We start from the raw sequence: 24,242 nt of genomic DNA, 5'->3' as shown, positions 1-24,242 counted from the left end.
CCGTGGGTCCCGCCGTGGCTCACAGCGAGGGTGACCCCATGGGTGCCACAGTGGGTCCCGCCGTGGGTCCCACCATGGGTCACAGCGAGGGTGACCCCACGGGTGCCACCGTGGGTCCCGCCGTGGGTCCCACCGTGACAAACAGCGAGGGTGACCCCACGGGTGCCACAGTGGGTCCCACCGTGGGTCCCGCCGTGGCTCACAGCGAGGGTGACCCCATGGGTGCCACAGTGGGTCCCGCCGTGGGTCCCACCATGGGTCACAGCGAGGGTGACCCCACGGGTGCCACCGTGGGTCCCGCTGTGGGTCCCACCGTGACAAACAGCGAGGGTGACCCCACGGGTGCCACAGTGGGTCCCACCGTGGGTCCCGCCGTGGGTCGGCGCTAGCGCAGGGGGGCGAAGGCCAGCACCCCCCCCAGGAGGCGGCGCAGCCAGGGCTGGACGCGGAAGAGGCTGATGTGGAAGTCGCGGGGCCGGTGGCCGGGGGGGGCCGGGGGCCGCAGCAGGAGCCCCCCCGCCGCGCGCCGGCCCCCCCGGCACGGGTCGAAGGTGCCCCAGCTCACCACCCCCACCTGCGGGGCGGGCGTGGGACCCAGGCGTCCGGCCTCGGGGGTCCCCAGTGACCCGGCCTCGGGGGTCCCCAGCGCGGGGGACCCCCCCCCCCCCGCTGCCCCCCCCCCCCCGCCCTTACCTGGATGAAGCGGTGCCTCCTCTCCAGGAACAGGGACCCCCCGGAGTCCCCTGGGGGAGGCGCAGGCGGGGGGTGGGGAGGCGCCCGGACCCCCCCGCCCCCCAGCACCCCCCCCCCCCCCCGCCCCTCGCCCCCCCCCCCACCTTTGCAGGTGGCGGCCTCGGGGGGGCCCCCGGCCTCCTGCCCCGAGCAGAGGAACCGCTCGGTCACCACGTCCCCCAGCGCCGCCCCGGCGTACGGCGTCCCCGGCTGCGTCGCTCCCGAAGCGCAGGCGGCCCACTGGAGGGGGGGGGGGTGGGGGGGGGTCCGGATGTCCTGGGTCACCCCAGAACCCCCGGGTCCCTTCCCCCCCCCCCCCCCCCCCCGCACCCATGGGTGCCCCCGGGCGCCGGGGTCCTCACCGCCTCCTGGCTCTTGAGCTGCACCCTCATCCTCTGCGGGTCGAGGGAGACGAACTCGGCCGGGACCCGGGGCCGCCCCAGCAGCTCGGCCTCTGGGGTGGGGGGCGAGGTCAGCACCCCCAGTGCCGGGGTCCCGGGGTCCCCCCCCACGCCCCACGCCCCCCCCCCCGGGGTCCCCACCCTGCTCCTCGCAGCTCGTCCCCGCCGGCTTCCTCATCGCCCGGTTGGCGTCCTCGGTGCAGGGGATGCAGACGCGCCTGGGGCGAAAGCGGGGGGTCAGCGGGGCACCCCCCCGTCCCCCCCCCTCCCCCGCGCCCCTCCCCCCCCCGCTCACCTGGGGGTCCCGCGGGTCCCCAAATCCTCCTCCAGCTCCACCAGGGCCACGTCGTAGTCGTAGAACTCGGGGATCCCCCGGGACACCCCGGCGCGGACGTCGAAGCCCTCGTGGAGCACCCAGCGCCGGAGGGGCACCAGCTTCCCCTCCCCTGCCCCCCCAAACCCCCCCCCGTCAGCCCCACGCCGGGGTCCCCCCGCGGCAGGGAGGGGGAGAGCGGGGGGGGGGGGGTGGGGGAGGGGGGTGCCGGCTGCCGGGGTCCCCCCCCCCCGGGGGGGCGGGGAGGGGGAGCGGGGGGTCCCCCCGAGCGCCCTACCCAGGTCGGCGGTCCAGGCGTGGGGCTCGGGGCCCCCCAGGAAGCAGTGCGCCGCCGTCAGCACCCAGGGGCCCCCCGCCAGCGACCCCGCGCAGCGCTGCTCCCCGCCCCACCTGCGGCACCGCCGTCAGCGCCCGCGGGTGACGGGGACCCCCCGGCGGGGCGGGGGGACGACCCCCGGACGCCCCCTCGGAGGGGGTTTGGGGGGGGTGGGGGGGGAAGGAGCGGGGGGGGGCCCAGCGGGACGTGGGGTCCCCAGTGGGACGTGGGGTGCAGGACCCCTGCCCGGGTCCCCCCGTCGTCGTCGTCGTCCCCCCCCCCCGCGGTGGCGGGGGGGGGCTCACCCTCAGGACGACGTGCCAGGGGGGCCGGGGGGCTCCGGCGGGGACGATGACACCGCAGAGGTCCCCGAGGGTGGTGGCCACCAGCGCCGCTTCCAGCGCCTTCCGCAGGTCGGCCGCGTCCGCCAGCTTGAAGGCGTGGGTCTCGTCCCGCCGGTGCGAGGCCACGGCCGCCAGCTCCGCCACGTCCACCTCCAGCATCCCCACCCCGAAGGCGTAGATGTCTGGGGCGGGGGGACGACGGGGAGGGGGGGGGGCTCAGGGGGGCGTAGGGCACCCGGGAGGGGTCTGGGGGGCAGCTGGAACCGGGCTCGAGGCATCAGAAATGGGGTTGGGGGCGGCGAGGAGGGGCTGGGGGGTGTCTGAGGTGGCCTTGGGGCACCAAAAATGGGTCTGGGGCACCAAAAAGGGGTCCGGGGCACCTAGAACGTGGCTTGGGGCACCTCGGTGGGGCTTGGGGCACCTAGAACAGGGTTTGGGGCATCTCAGTGGGGTTTGGGGCACCTAGAACATGGCTTGGGGCACCTCGGTGGGACTTGGGGCACCTAGAACGTGGCTTGGGGCACCTCGGTGGGGCTTGGGGCACCTAGAACAGGGTTTGGGGCACCTCGGTGGGGTTTGGGGCACCTAGAACGTGGCTTGGGGCACCTCGGTGGGGTTTGGGGCACCTAGAACGGGGTTCAGGGCACCTCAAATGGGGTTGGGGGCAGCTAAAAGGCGCTCGGGGGGTATCTAAGGTGGCTTTGGGGCTCCCAAATTGGGTCTGGGGCATCTAAAAGGGGATTTGAGGCACCTCGGTGGGGCTTGGGGCACCTAGGACAGGGCTTGGGGCACCTAGAACAGGGTTTGGGCCACCTCAGCAGGGCTTGGGGCACCTAGAACAGGGTTCGGGGCATCTCAAATGGGGTCGGAGGCACCTAAAGGGGGGTTTGGGGGCACCTCGATGGGGGTTTGGGGGGTCAGGGTGGATCGGGGGGCACCTGAAGGGGGTTGGGTGACCCGGAACGTGGCGGCTCAGGGTTCCCGGAGCCGGCCCCACGTGGGCAGGGGTGGGGGCAAGGTCCGGCCCTGGGGCCGGGGACAGGGCTGTGACCGCGCGGGCAGGAGGGGCCCCTCGGGGCCACCCCCGCGGTGGCGCAAGAGCAAACAGTGGTGGGGACGGACGGGGCCAAGGACGCACCGGGGGGCGGCACGGGGGGTCCCGGGGGGGTGGGATGGCCCCAAGCCACCCTCGAGGTCCCCAACCCCCCCTGCGGTCCCCAAAACCATCTCCGAGGTCCCCAAACCCACCACTGAAGTCCTCAAACCGCTCTCCAGATCCCCAACGTCATCTTTAATGGCCCCAACCCACCCCTGAGGTCCCCAAAAACATCTTTAATGTCCCAAGAGCCACCACTGAGGCCCTCAAAGCCACCCTTGAGGTCCCCAAACCACTCTCCGTGTCCCCCAACCCATCTCTGAGGTCCCAAGAGCCACCCTCAAGGTCTCCAGCCACCACCCTCGATGTCCCCAAACCAACCCTGAGGTCCCCAAACCAACCCCGAGGTCCTCAAACCAACCCTGAGGTCCCCAAACCAACCCTGAGGTCCTCAAACCAACCCTGAGGTCCCCAAACCAACCCTGAGGTCCTCAAGTCACCCTCGAGGTCCCCAAATCAACCCTGAGGTCCCCAGCACCACCTCGAGGTCCCCTGGAGGTCCCCGTGCCCCCACGGCACCCACCCAGGTAGTCCTCCCGGTCCGGCTTGATCTCCAGCACGTCCTCGATCTTGGCCACTGCGTCCCGCGGGTGCCCCCCGACGTTGTACCTGCCTGTGGGGCGGCCAGAGGGGGTCACCCAGGTCCCCACCCCCCCCTCCCCGGACGCGTCCCCTCAGGTCCCCACCGTCCGTCAGCAGGATGACGACGTGGCGGACGTCCCGCCAGGCCTCGGGGTGGCCCATCTGCGCCGCCCGCGCCTTCTGGAAGAGGATCATGTGGTAGACCTCCATCAGCGCCCCGCGGATGTTGGTGCCCGTCGCGTTGCCGTGGTCTACGGGGAGACGGAGAGCGGCCAGGTCCCGGCCACCGGGGTCCCCTCCCCGGCCACCGGGGGCCCCTCCTTGGCCACCGGGACGCACCGGCGAAGGTCATGTTCTCCAGGCGGCGGAGAACCTCGTCGGCGTCGGCCGCCTCGTCCTCGGACGTGGAGACGATGACGCGGGCCTGGCTGGCGAAGGAGATGACGGCGAAGCTCACGGCCATCTCGAAGCTGCTGAGCTGCGGCGGGGAGGGGGGGGTCAGGTCCCACCATGGTCCCCCGTGGTCCTAGCAAGGTCCCACCCATGGTCCCACCATGTCCCCATGGTCCCACCACGGTCCCAGCCTCTTCCTCCATGGTCCCCCCATGGTCCCACCTCATCCCATCATGGTCCCACCTCATCCCACCATGGTGTCCCCATGGTCCCACCATCGTCCCAGCCTCTTCCTCCGTGGTCCCACCATGGTCCCACCGTGGTCCCACCTCATCCCATCATGGTCCCACCATGGTCCTACCACAACCCCAGCCTGTTCCTGCCTGGTCCCACCACGGTCCCACCTCATCCCACCGCAGTGTCCCCATGCTCCCACCATGGTCCCACCATGGCCATACCACAGTCGCAGCCCATTCCCCCTTGGTCCCATCAAGGTCCCCCCATGGTCCCACCTCATCCCCCCATAGTGTCCCCATGGTCCCAGATTGTTCCTCCCTGATCCCACCACGGTGCCCCATTGATCCCACCACGGTCCCACGCCATTCCTCCCTGTTCCTCCCTGTTCCTCCATGGTCCCACCTCATCCCACCACCATGTCCCCATGGTCCCAGCCTGTTCCTCCATGGTCCCACCATGGTGCCCCATCGATCCCACCACGGTCCCACTTCATCCCACCGCGGTGTCCCCATGGTCCCACCACGGCCCCAGCCTCTTCCTCCATGGTCCCACCTCATCCCACCATGGTCCCACCATGGTTCCAGATTGTTCCTCCATGGTCCCACCATGGTCCCACCTCATCCCCTCATGGTCCCACCATGGTCCCAGCCTCTTCCTCCATGGTTCCACCACAATCCCACCACGGTCCCACCTCATCCCACCACCGTGTCCCCATGGTCCCACCATGGTCCCAGCCTGTTCCTCCGTGGTCCCACCATGGTCCCACCTCATCCCCTCATGGTCCCACCACGGTCCCAGCCTCTTCCTCCATGGTTCCATCACGATCCCACCACGGTCCCACCTCATCCCACCAGTGTTCCCATGGTCCCACCATGATCCTACCCGCGGTCCCACCACGGTCCCACCTCATCCCACCACGGTCCCACCACAACCCCAGCCTGTTCCTCCCTGGTCCCCCCACGGCGTCCCCGTGGCCGCGTCCCCCCGCGTCCGTCCCACCCTGTCGACGATGGCGGTCCCGCACTCCTGGAAGAGGCGGAAGTTCTCGGAGCGGACGCTGCCCGAGGCGTCGAGCAGCAGGTAGAGCCGCAGGGACCCCCCGGCGCTCAGCACGATGCGCCGGCCCAGGGACGAGCCTGGGGACACGCCACGCGTCACCCCCGCCCGCGTCACCCCCGCCCCCCCGGTCCCCCCGACCCCGCGCCCACCGTTGAGGGAGCGGGCGCCCGCCAGCTCCAGGACGGAGGTGAGAGACGCCCCGAAGCCCTCGCTGACGTCCTCGGGGAGGTCGTAGGCGTAGGGGTCTGCGGGGGACACGGGGGACGTGGGGGGGACAGGGGGGACGTGGGGACACATGGGGACACGGGGGGGACACAGGGGGACGTGTGGGGATGTGTGGGGATATGGGGACACACGGGGACACGTGGGGGGACATGGGGGGACATGGGGGGGACATGGGGACACGGGAGGAGGGACAAGGGGGGATATGGGGACACACGGGGGGACATGGGGGGGACATGGGGACACGGGGGGACACGGGGGGACGTGTGGGGATATGGGACACATGGGGACACACGGGGGGACATGGGGGGGACACGCAGGGACATGGGGACACGGGAGGAGGGACAAGGGGGGGATATGGGGACACATGGGGGGACGTGGGGGGGAGATGGGGACATGAGGGGGACACGTGGGGACATGGGGGGGACACGGGGGGACGTGTGGGGATGTGTGGGGATATGGGGACACACGGGGACACATGGGGGGACATGGGGGGGACACGTGGGGACATGGGGACACGCACGGGGGGACATGGGGGGACACGGGGACACGGGAGGGGGGACAAGGGGGGGATATGGGGACACACGGGGGGACATGGGGGGGACATGGGGACACGGGGGGACACGGGGGGGACACGTGGGGACACAGGGGGACGTGTGGGGATGTGTGGGGATATGGGACACACGGGGGGACGTGGGGGGACATGGGGGGGACACGCGGGGACATGGGGACACGCACGGGGGGACATGGGGGGGATATGGGGACACACGGGGGGCTGCAGAGGGCTGGGGGGGGACATTGGGGTGGGCACGGGGGGGGATGCAGGGGGACCCCGGGGGGACACGGGGGGGTCCGGGGGGGGGCACTGGGGTTCAGGGGTCATTGGGGTCAGGGGGTCTCTGGGGACTGGGGTGACCCCGAGGGGGTCTCGGGGGGTCAGGGGGTCACGGGAGGTCAGGGGGTCACGGGGGGGGGTGTTGGGGGTCTCAGCGGTGCCCGCCCCCACGAGTGGGCGGGGTCACGCGGAGTGGGCGGGGTCACGCAGGGTGGGCGGGGTCACGCGTGGCCCCGCCCCCGGTCACTCACGGCGGCAGGAGGGCTCGGGGCCGGACCAGCGGCCCGTCTCCAGGCAACGGCGGTGGGCGGGGCCCAGCAGCGTCAGCCCCGCCCCGCAGCGCACGTGCACCTCCGCCCCCCGCCGCCGGCTCCGCCCCGTCGTCACCCCCCCGGCCGGCACCGGGGCCGGGGGACAGTCACCGGCTGGGGGGGGGGGGGGGTGTCAGGGGAGGGGGGCCCCCCTCGGGCACCCCCACCCCACGGGGAGCCCCCAGACCCGATAGGGGCCCCCCAGGGACCCCTCGGGCTCAGGGGGACCCCCCCACCCTATGGGTCCCCCCCACCCCATGGTGCCCCCCAACCCCTTGCGACCCCTCCAGACCCCCCACTCCGGGGCTCCACCGGGACCCCCCCAAAGCACATGGACCCCCCGCAGCCAAGGGACCCCCCCCAGCCACAGGGACCCCCCAAAGCACAGGGACCCCCCCCAACCACAGGGACCCTCTCCCAGCCAAGGGACCCCCCCCAGCCACAGGGACCCGGCGCTCCCGGGGTAGGGGGGGTGTGGGAGGATTTGGGGGGGGTCCAAGGGGGATTTTGGGTCTCCCAGGGGGTTTGGGGGCGATTTGAGGGCCCAAACAGGGATTTGGGGACTCCCAGGGGGGTATTTGGGGGAGATTTTGGGGCTCTCGGGGAGGTTTTGGGGAGGATTTTGGGCCCCCCGGGGGGGGGGGTTGAGGTATTTGGGGGCGATTTTGGGCCTCCCGGGGGGGGGTTTGGGGTTCCCAGAGGGGTTTCGGGGGCTCCTGGGGTACCTGGGGGTGATTTTAGGGTCCCCAGAGGGGTTTTATGGAGGATTTTGGGGCCCCCAGAGGGGTTCTGGGGCGATTTTGGGGCTCCCGGGGTACCTGGGGGTGATTTTGGGGCCCCCAGAAGGGTTTGGGGGAGGATTTTGGGGCTCCCTGGGGGTGTTTGGGGCGATTTTGGGGCCCCCAGAGGGGTTTGGGGGAGGATTTTGGGACCCCCGGGGGCGGGGGGATCTGCCCCGGGCTCCCGGCCTCTCACCGCCGTCGTCGCAGACGGGGCTGGCGCCGCTCCAGAGGCCGCCGCGGCGGCAGCGGAGCCGCTCGGGGCCGCGCAGGACGAGCCCCTCCTCGCAGGCGAAGGCCAGGACAGCGCCGGGGGCGTGGGAGGGGCGGCGGGGGGAGACGGTGCCGTGCGGGAAGGAGAGCGGCGCCGGGCACCGCACCTCTGCGCCGGGAGGGACCGGGCGTCGGCGGGGGCCTCTCCCCCGGCGGGGGCGTCTCCCCTCCCCGCCCCCCCCCCCCCCCCCCGCCGCCGCCGCCGCCACCGCACGGGGGGCCCCGGGGCCGGCGCGCACCTCTGCAGACGACGGGGGTCTCGTTCCCCGGGGGGGGGCAGCGGCCGGGGCGGTGGCGGGGCGGCGGGTGGGGGTAGGTGCCCGGCGGGCAGCGGGGCCCGGCGGGGGGGCAGGCGGTGGGGGCCGGGCCGGGCCGGGCCCCCCCGGCGAGGAGCAGGAGGGCGAGGAGCGCGGGCAGCATGGCCGGGGCGGCGGGGAGCGCCGGCGGGGCCGGGAAAAGGGGCGGGGCGGGGCCGCGGGGAGACACGCCCCCGGGGCGGGCCCGGGGAGACACGCCCCTCCCGGGGCGGGGACAGCCGAGAAAACACGCCCCCGGGGCGCGGGGCCACAGGGGGAAGGCCGGGCCAGGGGCGGGGCCAGCCGGGGAAACACGCCCAGGGGCGGGGTCATCGGTGAAAACACGGCCCCAGGGGCGGAGCCAGACCGGGAAAGCGAGCCCAAGGGAAAACACGCCCACGGGGCGGGGCCAGCCGGGGAAACACGATTAGGGGCGGAGTCATCGGGAAAACACGCCCCCAGAGGCGGAGCCAGACGAGGAAAGCCGGCCCAGGGGAAACCCGCCCCCCCCCGGGGCGGGGCGAGGCGGGGAAACACGCCCCCAGGGGCGGAGCCAGTCGTAAAAACCCTCCCCCGGGGCGGAGCCAAGCGCCCGGGCCCACCGTCGCCGTCGCCGTCGCAAGATGGCGGCGCGTTGCCACGGGAACGGCCGGCGCCGCGCGGGCGCGGGCTAATGACGTCGGGCGGGCGGGGCCGCGCTCCCAGAATGCCCCGGGGGAGGCGGGGAGGGGGTCGGGCCCCCCCCCCCGGCCATGTCCCCCCGCATCCCACAATGCCCCGCGCCGCGCCCCCTCCCCCGCCGCGGCCCCTTTAACGGCGCTGCCGCGCGCCGGCGGCGCTCGAGGCGGTAACGGCGCGCGCGGGGGGGGCGGGGGCGGCGGCGGCCAATGGGGGCGCGGGGGGGGCGCGGGGGGGGCCAATGGGGGCCCGGCCCGCGGGGACCAATGGGGGCGCGGGGGGGCCCCGCGCGGGCCAATGGGGGGGGCGGGCGGGGGCCGGTGGGGGGGGCGAGGGGCGCGCGGTGACGTCAGCGCGGCCTTGTCTTCCAGGTGGAGCCACGTGACCCCCGGCGCCCCCCCCCGCCCCCCAGTGCTCCCAGTGACCCCCAGTGCCCCCCCCAGTGCTCCCAGTGACCCCCAGTGCCCCCCCCAGTGACCCCCCCCAGTGCTCCCAGTGCCTTCCCAGTGCTCCCAGTGCTCCCAGTCCCCTGTCCCAGTCGTCCAGTGACCCCCAGTGACCCCCAGTGCCCCCCCAGTGACCCCCCCCAGTGCTCCCTATAACCCCTCCGAGGGCTCCCAGTCCTCCCAGTAACCCCTCCCGGTGTTCCCAGTAACTCCTCCCAGTGCTTCTGGGCCCCCCAGTAACCTGTCCTGGTGCTCCCAGTGCTCCCAGTAACCCTTCCCAGTGCTCCCAGCGCTCCTAGCAGCCTCTCCCAGTCCCCCCAGTAACCCTCCTGGTGCTCCCAGTCCCCCCGTCACCCCCTCCCAGTGCTCCCAGTACCCTCTCCCATTCCTCCCAGTAACTTTCCCCAGTGCTCCCGGTCCCCCCATCGCCCCCTCCCAGCGCTCCCAGCGCCCTCATCACCCTCTCCCCTTGCCAGTCCCCCCAGTTAGGCTCCCCAGTGCTCCCAGTGCCCCCAGTAACCCCTCCCAGTGCTCCCATCACTCCCAGTGCTCCCAGTAACTCCTCCCATTGCTCCCAGTGCTGCCAGTAACCCATCCCATTGCTCCCAGTGCTCCCAGTGCCCCCAGTCCCCCCTCTCGGCGCTCCCAGTGCTCCCAGTAAGACATCCCGGTGCTCCCAGTGACCCCTTCCATTGCTCCCAGTGCTCCCAGTCCCCCCTCCCATCACTCCCAGTGCCCCCAGTCCCCCCTCTCGGCGCTCCCAGTGCTCCCAGTAAGACATCCCGGTGCTCCCAGTGACCCCTTCCATTGCTCCCAGTGCTCCCAGTCCCCCCTCCCATCACTCCCAGTGCTCCCAGTCCCCCCTCTCGGTGCTCCCAGTGCTCCCAGCAACCCCTCCCAGTGCTCTCAGTCCCCCCTCCCATCACTCCCAGTGCTCCCAGTAACCCATCCCGGTGCTCCCAGTGACCCCTTCCATTGCTCCCAGTGCTCCCAGTCCCCCCTCCCGTCGCTCCCAGTGCTCCCAGTAACCCCTCCCATTGCTCCCAGTGCTCCCAGTGACCCCTCTCATTGCTCCCAGTGTCCCCAGTCCCCCCTCCTGGCGCTCCCAGTGCTCCCAGTAACCTGTCCCGGTGCTCCCAGTCCCCCCTCCCATCGCTCCCAGTGCTCCCAGTCCCCCCTCCCGTCACTCCCAGTGCTCCCAGTAACCCGTCCCGTCGCTCCCAGTGCCCCCAGTCCCCCCTCCCGTCGCTCCCAGTGCTCCCAGTAACCTCTCCCATTGCTCCCACTGTCCCCAGTCCCCCCTCGCAGTACTCCCAGTGCTCCCAGTCCTCCCTCCCATCGCTCCCAGTGCTCCCAGTGACCCCTCCTGTCGCTCCCAGTGCCCCCAGTCCCCCCTCCCGTCGTTCCCAGTGCTCCCAGTAACCCGTCCCGTCGCTCCCAGTGCTCCCAGTCCTCCCTCCCATCGCTCCCAGTGCTCCCAGTGACCCCTCCTGTTGCTCCCAGTGCCCCCAGTCCCCCCTCCCGTCGTTCCCAGTGCTCCCAGTAACCCGTCCCGTCGCTCCCAGTGCTCCCAGTCCTCCCTCCCGTCGCTCCCAGTGCCCCCAGCCCCCCCTCCTGTCGTTCCCAGTGCTCCCAGTAACCCCTCCCGTCGCTCCCAGTGCCCCCAGTCCCCCCTCCTGTTGCTCCCAGTGCTCCCAGTAACCTCTCTCATCACTCCCAGTGCTCCCAGTAACCCCTCCCTTCGCTCCCAGTGCTCCCAGTAACCCCTCCCGGTGCTCCCAGTGCCCCCAGTTCCCCCTCCCGTCGCTCCCGGTGCTCCCAGACCCCCCCCCCATCGCTCCCAGTGCCCCCAGCCCCCCCTCCCGGCGCTCCCGGCCCCCCCGGCCCCCCCGGCGGCCGCCATGTCGTCGTGCGCGGAGGTGCTGCGCTTCCAGCTGCCGGGCCACGAGGCGGCCGCGCTGCGGAGCATGAACCGGCTGCGGGCGGAGGAGCGCTTCTGCGACGTCACCATCGTGGCGCGGAGCCTGCGCTTCCGGGGCCACCGCGTCATCCTGGCCGCCTGCTCCCCCTTCCTGCGCGACCAGTTCCTCCTCAACCCGGCGGCCGAGCTCCGCGTCTCGCTGGCCCACAGCGCCCGCGTGCTGGCCGACCTCCTGCTCTCCTGCTACACCGGCGCCCTCGAGTTCGCCGGCCGCGACCTCGTCAACTACCTGACGGCCGCCAGCTACCTGCAGATGGAGCACGTGGTGGAGCGCTGCCGCGGCGCCCTCGCCCGCTTCATCCAGCCGCCGCCCGCCGGGCAGCCCCCGCTGCGCCCCCCGCCGCCCCCCAAGCCCGAGGAGGAGGAGGAGGAGGAGGAGGAGGAGGACGCCGCGCCCGACGTCTGCATCGTCAAGGTGGAGCCGGCGGCGGCCAGGCGGCGACGGGGCCCCCGGGCGTGGCCGCAGGCGGCGGCGGCGGCGGCGGCGGCGGCGGCGGGCGCGGCGGAGGGGCCGGCGGCCCCGCCCGAGCCGCCGCGGGCCCCGCCGCTGGGCGTGGTGAAGGCGTGCTACAGCCTGGCCGAGGACGCCGAGGGCGAGGGGCTCCTCATCTTCCCCGGCGGCGGCGGCGGCGGCGGCGGCGGGGCGGGCGAGGAGCCGGGCGGCGCGAACCCGGCGGCGGCATCGGCGGCGGCGGCGGCGGCGGCGGCGGCATCGTCGGCGGCGTCGGCCGCGGCGGCGTCGTCGGCGCCGGCGCGGTGCGGGAAGTGCGGGGAGGCGTTCCAGGGGGTGGAGAAGCTGGTGTTCCACATGCGGGCCCAGCACTTCGTGTTCATGTGCCCGCGGTGCGGGAAGCAGTTCAACCACAGCAGCAACCTCAACCGGCACATGAACGTCCACCGCGGCGTCAAGTCCCACGGCTGCGGCGTCTGCGGCAAGAGCTTCACGCAGAAGTCGACGCTGCACGACCACATGAACCTGCACAGCGGGGAGCGGCCGTACCGCTGCTCCTACTGCGACGTCCGCTTCGCCCACAAGCCCGCCATCCGCCGCCACCTCAAGGAGCAGCACGGCAAAACCACGGCCGAGAACGTGCTGGAAGCCAGCGTGGCCGAGATCAACGTCCTCGTCCGCTGACGGGGCGGGGGGGGGGGGGCGAGGGGGGGGGGGGGGGCGCGGGGGGGCCCCGCCCGGGCCCCTCGGTGGATGACGGGGGGGGGGGGGGGGCGACGCGCCCGGACGCCGGGGCCGCGCCGCGGGCGAGGGGGGGGGGCGTGCGCCCGGGCCCCTGGGTCCCCCCCCCGGATTTGGGGGGTGCGGCCCACGCGGACCCCGGGGTCCCCCCGCGGACGGTGGGCGTGTGGGTCCCGGACCCCTGGGTCCCCCCGTGGATAAGGGGGTGCGGCCCGCCCGGACGCCTGGGTCCCCCCATAGATAAGGGGGGGCACCCTGCCCAGATGTGTGGGTCGCCCCACGGATTTGGGGGGTGCAGCCCACGCGGACCCCTGGGCCCCCCCACGGACGATGGGCGTGTGGGTCCCGGACGCCTGGGTCCCCCCACGGATTTAGGGGGTGCGGCCCGCCCGGACGGTTGGATCCCCCCACGGATTTGGGGGGTGCGGCCCACGCGGACCCCAGGGTCCCCCCACGGACGGTGGGCGTGTGGGTCCCAGACAGGGTCCCCCCGTGGATAAGGGGGTGCGGCCCGCCCGGACGTGTGGGTCCCCCCATAGATAAGGGGGGGCACCCTGCCCAGATGTGTGGGTCGCCCCGCGGATTTGGGGGGTGCAGCCCACGCGGACCCCTGGGCCCCCCCACGGACGATGGGCGTGTGGGTCCCGGACGCCTGGGTCCCCCCACGGATTTAGGGGGTGCAGCCCACCCAAATGCCTGGATTCCCCATGAATAATGGGGTGCAGCCCACGCGGACCCCTGGGTCCCCCCACGGATTTGGGGGGTGCAGCCCACGCGGACCCCTGGGGCCCCCCACGGACGGTGGGCGTGTGGGTCCCGGACGCCTGGGTCCCCCCACGGATTTGGGGGGTGCAGCCCCCCTGGACACCCAGCTCACCCCATGGATAAGGGGGTTCGCCCCGCCCGGACACCGGGGTCCCCCGTGGGTAGGGGGTCTCCTCCAGCCGCAGGGTCCCTGGGCGGATAAGGGGGTGCAGCCCCACCTGGAAACCAGCCCACCCCATGGGACGGGGGGTTCGCCCCACCCTGGGGGGGGGGGGGGGGTGTCATGGGGGTCCCCCCCCCAAATTCTCCCTGTAGCTTGTAGGAAAGGTGACGTGGGGTCCCCCGGGCGCCGGGGTCCCCCCACCCGGATTTTGGGGTTCCCCTTTAGCTCGTAGTGGTGGGGGGAGGGGGGGAGATGGGGGGAGGGGCGGGCTGCCCGTGTTCTCCGTAGCGTGGGGGAGGGGGGGAGGGAATAAGGGAGGGGGGCCACATTGGGGGGTGGGGGAGGGGGTAGAGGTGAGGGGGGAGGGGCACTCGGACACTTGCGGGAGGGGGGAGGGGTTAGAGCGGGGGGAGGGGGGGATGCCTGGGTCCCCTTTTGGGGGTGGGGGAGGGTTGCGCTCCCCCTCCGCGGCTTTTACAGACTTTTTGTAATAAACGTAGCAAAAAAAAAGGCAAAACCGGCTGATTTTGGGTCATTGGGGGAGGGCGGGGGGGGACTACCCCCCCCCCCAGCATCGGTGAGTTGGAGGGCGTGGTGTGGGCGTGGTCTCCGGAATGGGCGGAGCAAGGGGGTGGTGACGAGCGCGGTCCCTTTAAGAGCCGGCCCCGCCTTTTCCCGCGCCGTGACGTCAGGCGCGCCGCCCGCGCGCGCGCCAGCCGGCAGCGATGGAGGCGGCGGGAAGCGGCGAGGTCCGAAATTTTGGGGGAGGGGGGGTGGTGCGGGTGGTGACGTTTGGGGGGGGCTGACACCCCAAGGGGGGAGGCGACATCGTGGGGGGGGTCCCCAAGCGCGGGGGGAGGGGGGGGAGGGGCTGCGCCGGCGCCTTTGTGCTGTGGGGGGAGGGGAGGGGGCGTGGCCACCGGGGTCACCCCGCTCTGCCCCACAGGCCCCCCCCGCTGGGACCCTCGAGGCGGTGGGAGACGCCGGTAAGTTGGGGGGGGGACACCCCCCTTTGCCCCCACCCAACCCCCCCTCTCCTTGCGCCCCCTCCCTGACCCCCAATTCCCCCCCCCGCCCCCCTCCAGGGCTCCCCCCCAGCAGCCCCGACCCCCCCCTGAGCGGGGGGACCCCCCCCAGTGTGGGGGGAGCCCCCCCCGAGGAGGAGCACGGGGGGACCCCGGCGGCCGCCGCTGCCCGAGAGGGGGGAGGGGGCCCCCCCGAGGGGGAGGGGCCGCAGGGGGCCCCCCCGGCCGGCGCCAGCCCCAAGGGGCTGCCAGGTAAGGGGGGGGGGGGGTCCCAGAGGGGATCGGGGGCATCGGAGGGGGGGGAAGATGTTGGGGGGCTCCCGTGGGGTCGGGGAGGGTTCGGGGAAGGTGGGGGGGGGCTTGAGGGGTGCGGGGACGTTTGGAGGGGCTGGGGGGGTCTGTAGGGGTTTATGGGGGGCTGGGAGGTGGGCCGGGGCGCAGGGAGGGCCGGGGGGGGTTGGGGGCTTACGGGGGGGCGGGGGGGTGTTTGGGGGTTGAGGGAGGTCTGGGGGGGCGTCGGTGGGCTTGGGGTGTTGGTTTGGGGGGGTCTCACAGCCTCTGCTCCCCCCAGGCCACGCCACGAAGACGCTGCCGGGCTCCCCGGGGCGGGGGGCGGTCGGGGGTCCCCCCCTGGCCCCCCCGAGCCGGGCCAAGATGTCCCTGACGGGGGCGGGGAAGTCCCCCCCGGGGCAGAGCCTGGCCCTGCGGCTCCTCAGCCTCCCCGGGGGGCGACCCCCGCCCCCCGCCTCCCCCCCGGCCCCCCCCCGAGCCCCCCCCGGCCCCCCCCGAGCCCCCCGCCCGCCCCAAGGTCCACCGGGCCCGCAAGACCATGGCCAAGCCCAGCAACGGACAGGTGGGGGTCCCGGCCCCTGGGGGCGCGGGGGGGTCCCGGCCCCTCGGGGGGCCCAGCCCGGACGCCTGGGTCCCTTCCTGCCCCCAGGTCCCCGAAAAGCGGGTGTCGGAGATGCTGCACTTCAGGGTGTCGGATGAGCTGCGCAGCATCGAGGAGCCCGGTGGGTCTGGGGGGGGTCCCGGGGGTCGGGGGGGGAGGGGGGTCCCGGGGGTCGGGGGGGGTCCCGGCAGCGTCCCGGGGGGGTGCTGGGGGTCCCACGGGCAGGAATGGGGGCTCTGAGGGGGCGTGGGGCAGGTTGGGGGGCACTGAGGGGGCAGTTGGGGGTTGCCGTGGGGTGACCCCTGCCCCCCCCGCCCCCCCAGAGCCCCCCAAACGCCCCAAGCTGGACTACGGCCCCGAGGGGCTGCACAAGCGGCTGCAGAGACCCAGCCCCCGCGCCAGCACCGAGGTACGCCCGGACAGCGGGGCCCCCCCGCCCCACCCCCGCCCGGGTGCCGGGGTCCCCCTGAGCCCCCCCCCCCGCCCCCCCAGATCACGGTGACGGAGGAAATGGCCGCCCCCCCCCCGCGGCGCCCGCCCCAGCGACGACTGGGACAGCGAAGGCGGCGGCGGCTTCTCTCTGTTCTACGACGGCTTCAGCGTGGACGGGCACGGGGACTCGGACAGCAAGGTGGCACTGGGAGGGACTGGGAGGGACTGGGGGGGAATGTGGGGTCACTGGGAGGCACTGGGGAAGGACTGGGACATCACTGGGAGGGACTGGGAATTACTAGGATGGAGTGGGCAGCACTGGGGAGGCACTGGGGAGGGACTGGGAGGCACTGGGGAGGGACTGGGGGGTGACTGGGAGGCACTGGGGGAGGGAGTGGGAAGGACTGGAGCATCACTGGAGGGACTGGGGGTGCTGGGAGGGAGTGGGAAGGACTGGAGCATCACTGGGAGGCACTGGCAGAGACTGGGGATTACTAGGATGGACGGGGGGGACTGGGAGGCACTGGGGAGGGACTGGGAAGGACTGGACTGTCACTGGGGGGTGACTGGGAGGGACTGGGGGAGGACTGGGAGGTCAGTGGGAGGGACTGGGGAGCTCTGGGGCAGCCCGGGGGGGCTTGGGGGGCACTGGGAGACAATGGGTTAATACTGAGATGTTACTGGGGAGCACTGGGAGGAACTGGTTGGGACTGGGAACTTAGTGGGAGAACTGGGGAGTACTGGAGAGACAATGGGTCATATGGGGGAGTCATTGCGGGGAACTGGGGGGCACTGGGAGGCGCGGGGGGGCACTGGGAGGATCTGGGGGGCTCTCGGACACCCGGGTTCACGGGGGGTGTCAGTCGGAGGGCGACGGGGCCGGTGAGGCGCTGAGCGAGGAAGAGGAGGAGGAGGAAGAAGAGGAGGAAGACGAGGAGGAGGAGGAGGACGAGGAGGAAGAGGAGGAGGACGAGGAGTCAGGCAACGCCTCGGACCGGGTGAGGGGCACCAGGGGCCGCGGGGGGGGTCGGGGGTGTTTGGGGGGGCCCCGATGGAGCTGTGTCCCCCCCCCCAGAGTGCCTCCAGCGCCCGGCGCCGGGCCCGGCGCCGCTGGAAGGAGAGTCCCTGGCTGAAACCCGCGCGGAAGCGGAAGCGGAAGGAGCCGCGGGGCAAGGAGAGAGGTGGGGGGGCCCGGGGGGACGTGGGGGGGCCTGGGGGGAGCTTGGAACAGGGAAAGGGCGGGGGGGGGGCCGGGGACTTGAGGTACGGGGCCGGGAGAGCCCCAAAACTGATACGTTTGGGGACGGGGAGCCCCGAAACGGACGCATTTGGGGAGGGGGAGGCCTTGGAACTGATACATTTGGGGAAGGGGGAGCCCCAAGATTGATCTATTGGGGGGGGAGCCCCAAAGTGGGGGAGCTGGGGAGGGGGACCCCTGACAGGGGGAGGGGGATGGGGGGGGTATCAGCCAAGTGGGGGCCTTGAAACACAGGAGTGGGGGGTGCCTCGAGGGGGCGGGGCGAGGCCCCTCCCCGACCCCTCTGCCTGCGCAGGGCTGCCCGGGGCCCCCCCCGGGGGCCCCCCCCAGCGAGTACACCGAGGTGCCCCTGGGCTGCCTGCAGCTGCCGGGGGGCGGAGCCCTCTCCCCGCAGCCCCCAGGTGAGGCCACGCCCCCGCGGACCACGCCCACACAGACCACGCCCCTCCTGGGCTGTCTGGCCACGCCCATAGTGGGTGGTGCCACCCCCTGGGCTCAGTCTCTGCCCCCAGGGGCTGGCAGCAGCTTGGCCACGCCCCCTGCGTGTGGCCACGCCCCACCCATTGGCCACACCCGCACCCCATGTCCCTGCTGCATGCTCCACCGGGCCACACCCACCCCATTAGGCCACACCCACTGGTCCACCTAGCCCCGCCCCTTGGGTACCACGTGGCACTCTGCCCTCTCATGCCCTCCCTGGCTCTGAGGCCCCGCCCCCTGCTGCTCTCTCCCTGCTCAGGCCACACCCTGCAGGTTCAGGCCCCGCCCCCTGATCCACAGCCCCACCCCCAGCTGCAGTCCCACCCTGGACCTGTGCCCTGCTCTTGTGGCCCCGCCCCTTCCTCAAGGCCCCGCCCCTGTCTCCACCCCCAGATGCAATGCCATGCTATTCCATGCCCTCCCCTTGTGGCCCCGCCCCCTGGTCCTAGACCACGCCCCCACCTCTGACACCCCGCCCAATAATCTGCAGTTTCTCCCCTTGTGCCCCCGCCCCTCCCCGCTGGGCCCCCGCCCCTCCCCGCTGGGCCCCCGCCCCTCCCCGCTGGGCCCCCGCCCCTCCCCGCTGGGCCCCCGCCCCTCCCCGCTGGGCCCCCGCCCCTCCCTCGAGGCCCCCGCCCCTCCCCGCTGGGCCCCGCCCCCGCTGAGCGCCCCCTGCAGGCCCGGCGGGGGCGCTGGAGGCCGAGCGCTTCGAGGAGCTGCCGCTGTGCTCGTGCCGCATGGAGGCCCCCAAGGTGGAGCGGGGCGGGGAGGGGGCGCGGGGGCTCTGCATGGCCACCGAGAGCGTGGACGGGCAGGTGGGCACCGGGGGGACCCGGGGGGGCCGGGGGGACCCGGGGGCGGGGGCTCTGCATGGCCACCGAGAGCGTGGACGGGCAGGTGGGCACCGGGGGGACCCGGGGGGGCCGGGGGGACCCGGGGGCGGGGGCTCTGCATGGCCACCGAGAGCGTGGACGGGCAGGTGGGCACCGGGGGGACCCGGGGCTGGGGGGCGGGGAGGGGGCCGGGGGGACCCGAGGGTGGGGGGCTGGGGGAGAACCCGAGGGTGGAAGGGGCCCAGGGGTCTCGGGGGACCCCAGGGGCTGTGGGGGGGACCCAGGCATTTGGGGGGATGCGTGGGTGTGGGGGGATCCAGGTATCGGCCTGGGGGAGTGGAGGCTGAGGGGGGACCCCAAAGCCCAGAGGGGGTTGGGGGGGGTCCCAGCTCTCCGGGGAGGGGGGGAGGGGGCAGCAGGGGGGAGCTGGGTGTTGGGCGGGGGGCACCCCCCCAGGTGTCTGCCCGGGAGGGGGGGAGCCCCGGCGCTTTGGGGGGCACCTGGGGAGCCCCAGGGCGTTTGCGGGGGGCCCCGGGCAGCCCAGCAGGCGCGGGGCCCGGGGGTCCCCGGGTGGGTGGGGGTGGGGGCACCGCCCCCCCCCCCCCCCCCCCCCCCCCCGGCACCGACCCCCCCGGCACCGCCCCCCCCAGCTGAGCGGCTGCGGCAGCAGCATCCTGAAGCGGGAGACGATGCGCCCGTCCAGCCGCGTGCCCCTCATGGTGCTGTGCGAGAGCCACCGCGCCCGCATGGTCAAGCACCACTGCTGCCCCGGCTGCGGCTACTTCTGCACCGCCGTGAGTGGGGGGACCGGGGGGGCCCCGACACCGGGGGGGGGGGGGGGGGGGCACAGGCGCCGGCCCCGCCCCGGCTGCGGCTGCTTCTGCGCCGCCGTGGGTGGGGGACGGATCCCAGGGGACCCCTTAGAGGGTCCGGGGACCCCCCAGCCCCTGTCCCCCACCCCCCCCAGGGGACGTTCCTGGGGTGTCACCCCACTGGCTGCGTCGGGGCTGGGCTCCCCTGCCCCCCCCTTTAGGGACACCCAGGGACCCCCTGGAGCCCCCCAGGACCCTTTTAGGGACCCCTCGGACCTCCTTGGGAACTCCCAGGACCTCCCCTGACCCCCTTGGGGACCCCCAGACCCCGTGTCCCCCCCCCCAGGGGACGTTCCTGGAGTGCCACCCCCGCTGTGCAGATTGGGGCTGGGACCCCCAGGACCCTTTTAGGGACCCCCAAGAGCCCCATGGGGACTCCCATGACCTCCAGGACCTCCCCTGGCCCCCCTGGGGACCCCCTGACCCCATGTCCCCCCCCAGGGGACGTTCCTGGAGTGCCACCCCGATGTGCAGATTGGGGCTGGGACCCCCAAGACCCCCATGGGGACTCCCATGACCTCCAGGACCCCCCCGGGGACCCCCTGACCCCCTTGTGGCCCCCTTGGGGACCCCCTGACCCCGTGTCCCCCCCCAGGGGATGTTCCTGGAGTGCCACCCCCGCTGTGCAGATTGGGGCTGGGACCCCCAGGACCCTTTTAGGGACCCCCAAGACCCCCATGGGGACTCCCATGACCTCCAGGACCCCCCCCGGGGACCCCCTGACCCCCTTGTGGCCCCCTTGGGGACCCCCTGACCCCGCGTCCCCCCCCAGGGCACGTTCCTGGAGTGCCACCCCGACGTGCGCATCGGGCACCGCTTCCACCGCGGCTGCGTCTCGCAGCTCAACGGGATGATCTTCTGTCCCCACTGCGGCGAGGACGCGTCCGAGGCCCAGGAGGTGACGCTGCCCCGCGCCGAGGGGGCCCCCCCGGCCCCTGCCCCCGCCGCCGCCCCCCCCGAGCCCCGCCGCCGCACCCCCGCCCCCCGCCCTGACGCCCCCACCCCCAGGTATGGGATGGGGGGGGTTACGAAGGGGTTTGGGGGGCTTTGGGGGGGTTTAGGGGCAGCTGGGAGTGGTCTGGGGGGGTATGTAGGGGTTTGGGGGTGTCTGGGGGGGTACATGGGGGTGTCTGGGGGGTACAAAGAGGTTTGGGGGGGTCATCTGGGGGAATACATGGGGGTCTGGGGGGGTACAGTGGGGTCTGGGGGTACAAAGGGGTTTGGGGGGGGCTGGGGTCATCGGGGGGGACATGGGGGGCTGGGGGGGCTGCGGAGGCGTGAGGGTTTGGGGGGATTCAGGGGGGTGCACAGGGTTTTTGGGGGGGTGGGGGGATTCAGGGGGTACACAGGGGGCTGGGGGGGTCTTGAGGGGCCTAAAGGGGCTTGGGGGGGCCTAGAGGGTCTGGGGGGGGCCTCGGGGGGTGTTGGGGTGGGGGGGCTCATGGGGCTTTTGGGGGGACATTTGAGGTGGGGGGTTCCAGGGGGTCCCGGCCCCCCTGACCCCCCCCCGCCCCCAGCGCGCGGATGCGGGGGCAGGGCGAGGGCCGGGCGCCCCCCCCGGACCCCCGGGCCGAGCCCATCGACAGCTCGGGGGGGCCGGCGCTGGCCCTGCCCTCGGGGGGGGGCCCTCTCGGCGCGGGGGCTGGCGCCGGGGCCGGCCCGGGACCTGCTGGAGAAGGCGCTGGTGGGGCAGGAGGCCGAGAGGTGGGTGCCCCCCGGCCCCCCAAACCTGCCCGGACCCCCCCGAGCCCCCCAAACCTGCCCCAGCCCCCCCAAACCTGCCCGGACCCCCCCGAGCCCCCCCAACCTGTCCCAGCCCCCCCAAACCTGCCCTGACCCCCCCCGAGCCCCCCAAACCTGTCCCAGACCCCCCAAACCTGCCCTGACCCCCCCGAGCCCCCCCAACCTGCCCCAGCCCCCCCAAACCTGCCCGGACCCCCCCGAGCCCCCCAAACCTGTCCCAGACCCCCCAAACCTGCCTAGTGCTCCCAGTACCCCCAGTGTTGGGTCCCCCAGCCTCCCAGTGCTCCCAGTACCCCAAGAATGGGGTCCCCCAGCCTCCCAGTGGTCCCAGTACCCCCAGTGTTGGTGCCCCCAGCCTCCCAGTGCTCCCAGTACCCCAAGAATGGGGTCCCCCAGCCTCCAGTGCTCCCAGTACCCCCAGTGTTGGGTGCCCCCAGCCTCCCAGTGCTCCAGTACCCCAAGAATGGGGTCCCCCAGCCTCCCAGTGCTCCCAGTACCCCCAGTGTTGGGTCCCCTAACCTCCCAGTGCTCCCAGTACCCCCAGTATTGGGTCCCCCCAGCCTCCCAGTGCTCCCGGTACCCCCAGTATTGGGTCCCCCCAGCCTCCTAGTGCTCCAGTACCCCAAGAATGGGGTCCCCAGCCTCCCAGTGCTCCCAGTACCCCCAGTGTTGGGTCCCCCGCCTCCAGTGCTCCCAGTACCCCCAGTATTGGGTCCCCCCAGCCTCCCAGTGCTCCCAGTACCCCCAGTGTTGGGTCCCCCCAGCCTCCCAGTGCTCCCAGTACCCCCAGTGTTGGGTCCCCCAGCCTCCCAGTGCTCCCAGTACCCCCAGTATTGGGTCCCCCAGCCTCCTAGTGCTCCCAGTACCCCAAGAATGGGGTCCCCCAGCCTCCCAGTGCTCCCAGTACCCCCAGTGTTGGGTCCCCTAACCTCCCAGTGCTCCCAGTACCCCCAGTATTGGGTCCCCCCAGCCTCTCAGTGCTCCCAGTACCCCCAGTGTTGGGTCCCCTAACCTCCCAGTGCTCCCAGTACCCCCAGTATTGGGTCCCCCCAGCCTCTCAGTGCTCCCAGTACCCCCAGTGTTGGGTCCCCTAACCTCCCAGTGCTCCCAGTACCCCCAGTGTTGGGTCCCCTAACCCTCCCAGTGCTCCCCAGTACCCCCAGTATTGGGTCCCCCAGCCTCCCAGTGCTCCCAGTACCCCCAGTGTTGGGTCCCCCAGCCTCCCAGTGCTCCCAGTACCCCCAGTGTTGGTCCCCCAGCCTCCCAGTGCTCCCAGTACCCCCAGTATTGGGTCCCCCCAGCCTCCCAGTGCTCCCAGTACCCCCAGTGTTGGGTCCCCCAGCCTCCCAGTGCTCCCAGTACCCCCAGTTGCCCCGCAGGCGCAAGAAGCTGCGGTTCCACCCGCGCCAGCTCTACGTCTCGGTGAAGCAGGGGAGCTGCAGAAGGTCGTGCTCATGCTGCGTGAGTGGGGGGGGGCAGCCCCCCCCGGCCCTCGCCACCGGGGGTGCCTGCGGGGCCTGGGGGTGTCCCCGGGGGCGGTGGGCTCTGCCCGCGCCCCCGGGGGGGTCCTCGCCCCTCCTGGGGGTCCTCACCCCCCCTGCCCCCCCCCCCCCTGCAGTGGACAACCTGGACCCCAACTTCCAGAGCGACGCCCAGAGCAAGCGCACCCCCCTGCACGCGGCCGCGCAGAAGGGGTACCTCGAAATCTGCCACCTCCTGCTGCAGGTGGGCCGGGGGCGGGGGTCCGTCCCCGGGGGGTCCCCGGGGCTCCAGGACTCCCTAGGGGGTCTCTGGGGGGTCTTTGGGGGTCTCTGGGGCTCTGAGGGGGGGAGCTTTGGGGGTCCCTAGGGGGTCTTTGGGGGTCTCTGGGGCTCTGAGGGGGGAGCTCTGGGGGTCTTCGGGGGCCCCTGGGGTGCTGGGGGGGCTCTGGGGGTCCCTGGGGCTCCAGGGACACCCTAGGGGGTCTCTGGGGGTCTCTGGGGCTCTGAGGGGGGGAGCTTTGGGGGTCGCTGGGGCTCCAGGACACCCTAGGGGGTCCCTGGGGGGTCTTTGGGGGGCTCTGGGACACTGAGGGGGGGAGCTCTGGGGGTCTCTGGGGCTTCAGGACACGCTGGGGGGGTCCCTGGGGTGCTGGGGGGGCCCTGGGGGTCCCTGGGGGGTCTTGGGGGTGACCTGGGGGGGCTGTGGGGGCCCTTGGAGGTCCACCATCTCCTGGTGCAGCTGAGGGGGTCTGGGGGTCCCTGGGGGTCTGGGGGGGGTCCCTGACTCCCCGCCCTCCCCCCCCCCCCCCAAGGCGGGCGCCAACATCAACGCGACGGACAAGCTGCGGCGGACGCCGCTGATGGAGGCGGTGGCCAACAACCACGTGGAGACGGCGCGGTACATGGTGCGGCGCGGCGGCTGCGTCTACAGCAAGGTGGGCGACGCCGTCGCGCCCCCTCCCCGCTGGCGTCGTCGCCGCCCGTTGCTGACATCGTCGCCGCGCCCGCGTCCCGCCCCAAGGAGGAAGACGGCTCGACCTGCCTGCACCACGCCGCCAAGAACGGCAACCTGGAGATGGTCGACCTGCTGCTCTCCACCGGGCAGGTGGACGTCAACGCCCAGGTGGGACCCGGGGGGGCGGCGGGGGGACCCCGGCACCCGGGCGGTGCTGAACCCCCCCCTCGCCCCCCAGGACAACGGGGGTTGGACCCCCATCATCTGGGCGGCCGAGCACAAGCACATCGAGGTGATTCGCCGCCTGCTGACGCGCGGCGCTGACGTCACCCTCACCGACAACGTGAGGACCCCCCCGCCCCGCGGGCGGTTTGGGGACCCCTGGGCCCCCCCAGGGCGGTTTCGGGGCCCTCCGGCCCCCGCAAAGGGCGGTTTCAGGGTCCCCCGGGCAGTTTCAAGGACTCCCAGGGCCCTTTCGAGGCCCCCCCCCAAGCTCTTTTGAGGTCCCTGTCCCCACAAAGCGCAGTTTTGGGGTCCCCCGGGGTAGTTTCAGAGCCCCCGCCCCCCAAAATCCCCGCTGACAGCAGTTTTGAGGTCCCCATCCCCGCTGGGAGCGGTTTCGAGGCCCCTGACCGCTTCTAGGGCGGTTTCAAGGCCCCCCCATCTCCTTTAGGGCGGTTTCAAGCTGCCCCCATCCCATCCAGGGGTGGTTTCGGGGCTCCCCCCCCCCCCCCATTTCCCCTGTCCTGGGGCAGTTTCAAGGCCCCAGAAGCTGG

At 73.3% G+C, this 24,242-nt stretch overlaps 3 protein-coding genes across 6 annotated transcripts; 2 read left to right on the top strand and 1 right to left on the bottom strand.

Annotated features, from left to right (window-relative positions):
- Window positions 1-303: 303 nt before the first annotated feature.
- LOC142403393 (complement C2-like) lies at window positions 304-8,408 on the bottom strand. Of its 4 annotated transcripts, XM_075489632.1 has the most exons (16): window positions 8,214-8,408; window positions 7,898-8,083; window positions 6,863-7,036; window positions 5,704-5,799; window positions 5,495-5,631; window positions 4,205-4,343; window positions 3,970-4,116; window positions 3,807-3,896; window positions 2,087-2,309; window positions 1,745-1,854; window positions 1,429-1,579; window positions 1,275-1,351; window positions 1,095-1,186; window positions 837-972; window positions 694-743; window positions 304-574 (listed from the first exon to the last, which is right to left on the bottom strand). In XM_075489632.1, exons 1-16 carry the CDS (start codon window positions 8,392-8,394, stop codon window positions 386-388), a joined length of 2,178 nt encoding a protein of 725 aa, XP_075345747.1. In that variant the 5' UTR covers window positions 8,395-8,408; the 3' UTR covers window positions 304-385. The 4 variants fall into 4 exon arrangements, with proteins under 4 accessions (XP_075345747.1, XP_075345745.1, XP_075345744.1 ...); XM_075489630.1 differs by lacking the exon at window positions 1,745-1,854 and having other exon boundaries at window positions 2,089-2,309; window positions 3,970-4,045; XM_075489629.1 differs by lacking the exon at window positions 1,745-1,854 and having other exon boundaries at window positions 2,089-2,309; window positions 4,205-4,338.
- A 980-nt stretch (window positions 8,409-9,388) lies between these two features.
- On the top strand, window positions 9,389-12,517 carry LOC142403395 (zinc finger and BTB domain-containing protein 12-like). Its single transcript, XM_075489633.1, is given in 5 exon segments — window positions 9,389-9,409; window positions 9,570-9,810; window positions 9,871-11,818; window positions 11,821-11,881; window positions 11,883-12,517. Coding segments are annotated over 3 exon segments (1,212 nt in total). The 5' UTR covers window positions 9,389-9,409; window positions 9,570-9,810; window positions 9,871-11,295; the 3' UTR covers window positions 12,511-12,517.
- A 1,644-nt stretch (window positions 12,518-14,161) lies between these two features.
- Window positions 14,162-24,108, top strand: LOC142403392 (histone-lysine N-methyltransferase EHMT2-like). Its single transcript, XM_075489628.1, is given in 24 exon segments — window positions 14,162-14,244; window positions 14,442-14,481; window positions 14,581-14,772; window positions 15,092-15,282; window positions 15,284-15,373; window positions 15,461-15,533; window positions 15,736-15,821; window positions 15,905-15,951; window positions 15,953-16,043; window positions 16,708-16,842; window positions 16,920-17,045; window positions 17,398-17,503; window positions 18,261-18,397; window positions 19,066-19,209; window positions 20,060-20,295; window positions 20,805-20,904; window positions 20,906-20,991; window positions 22,410-22,456; window positions 22,459-22,491; window positions 22,649-22,755; window positions 23,324-23,446; window positions 23,533-23,634; window positions 23,705-23,835; window positions 23,919-24,108. Coding segments are annotated over 24 exon segments (2,637 nt in total). The 5' UTR covers window positions 14,162-14,220.
- Window positions 24,109-24,242: the final 134 nt, after the last annotated feature.

This window comes from Mycteria americana, unplaced genomic scaffold, assembly GCF_035582795.1.
Source record: "Mycteria americana isolate JAX WOST 10 ecotype Jacksonville Zoo and Gardens unplaced genomic scaffold, USCA_MyAme_1.0 Scaffold_242, whole genome shotgun sequence".
Lineage (NCBI taxonomy): Eukaryota > Metazoa > Chordata > Aves > Ciconiiformes > Ciconiidae > Mycteria > Mycteria americana.
Note: the sequence above shows the minus strand (reverse complement) of the source record. Positions and strands in the feature narration are given on the sequence as shown.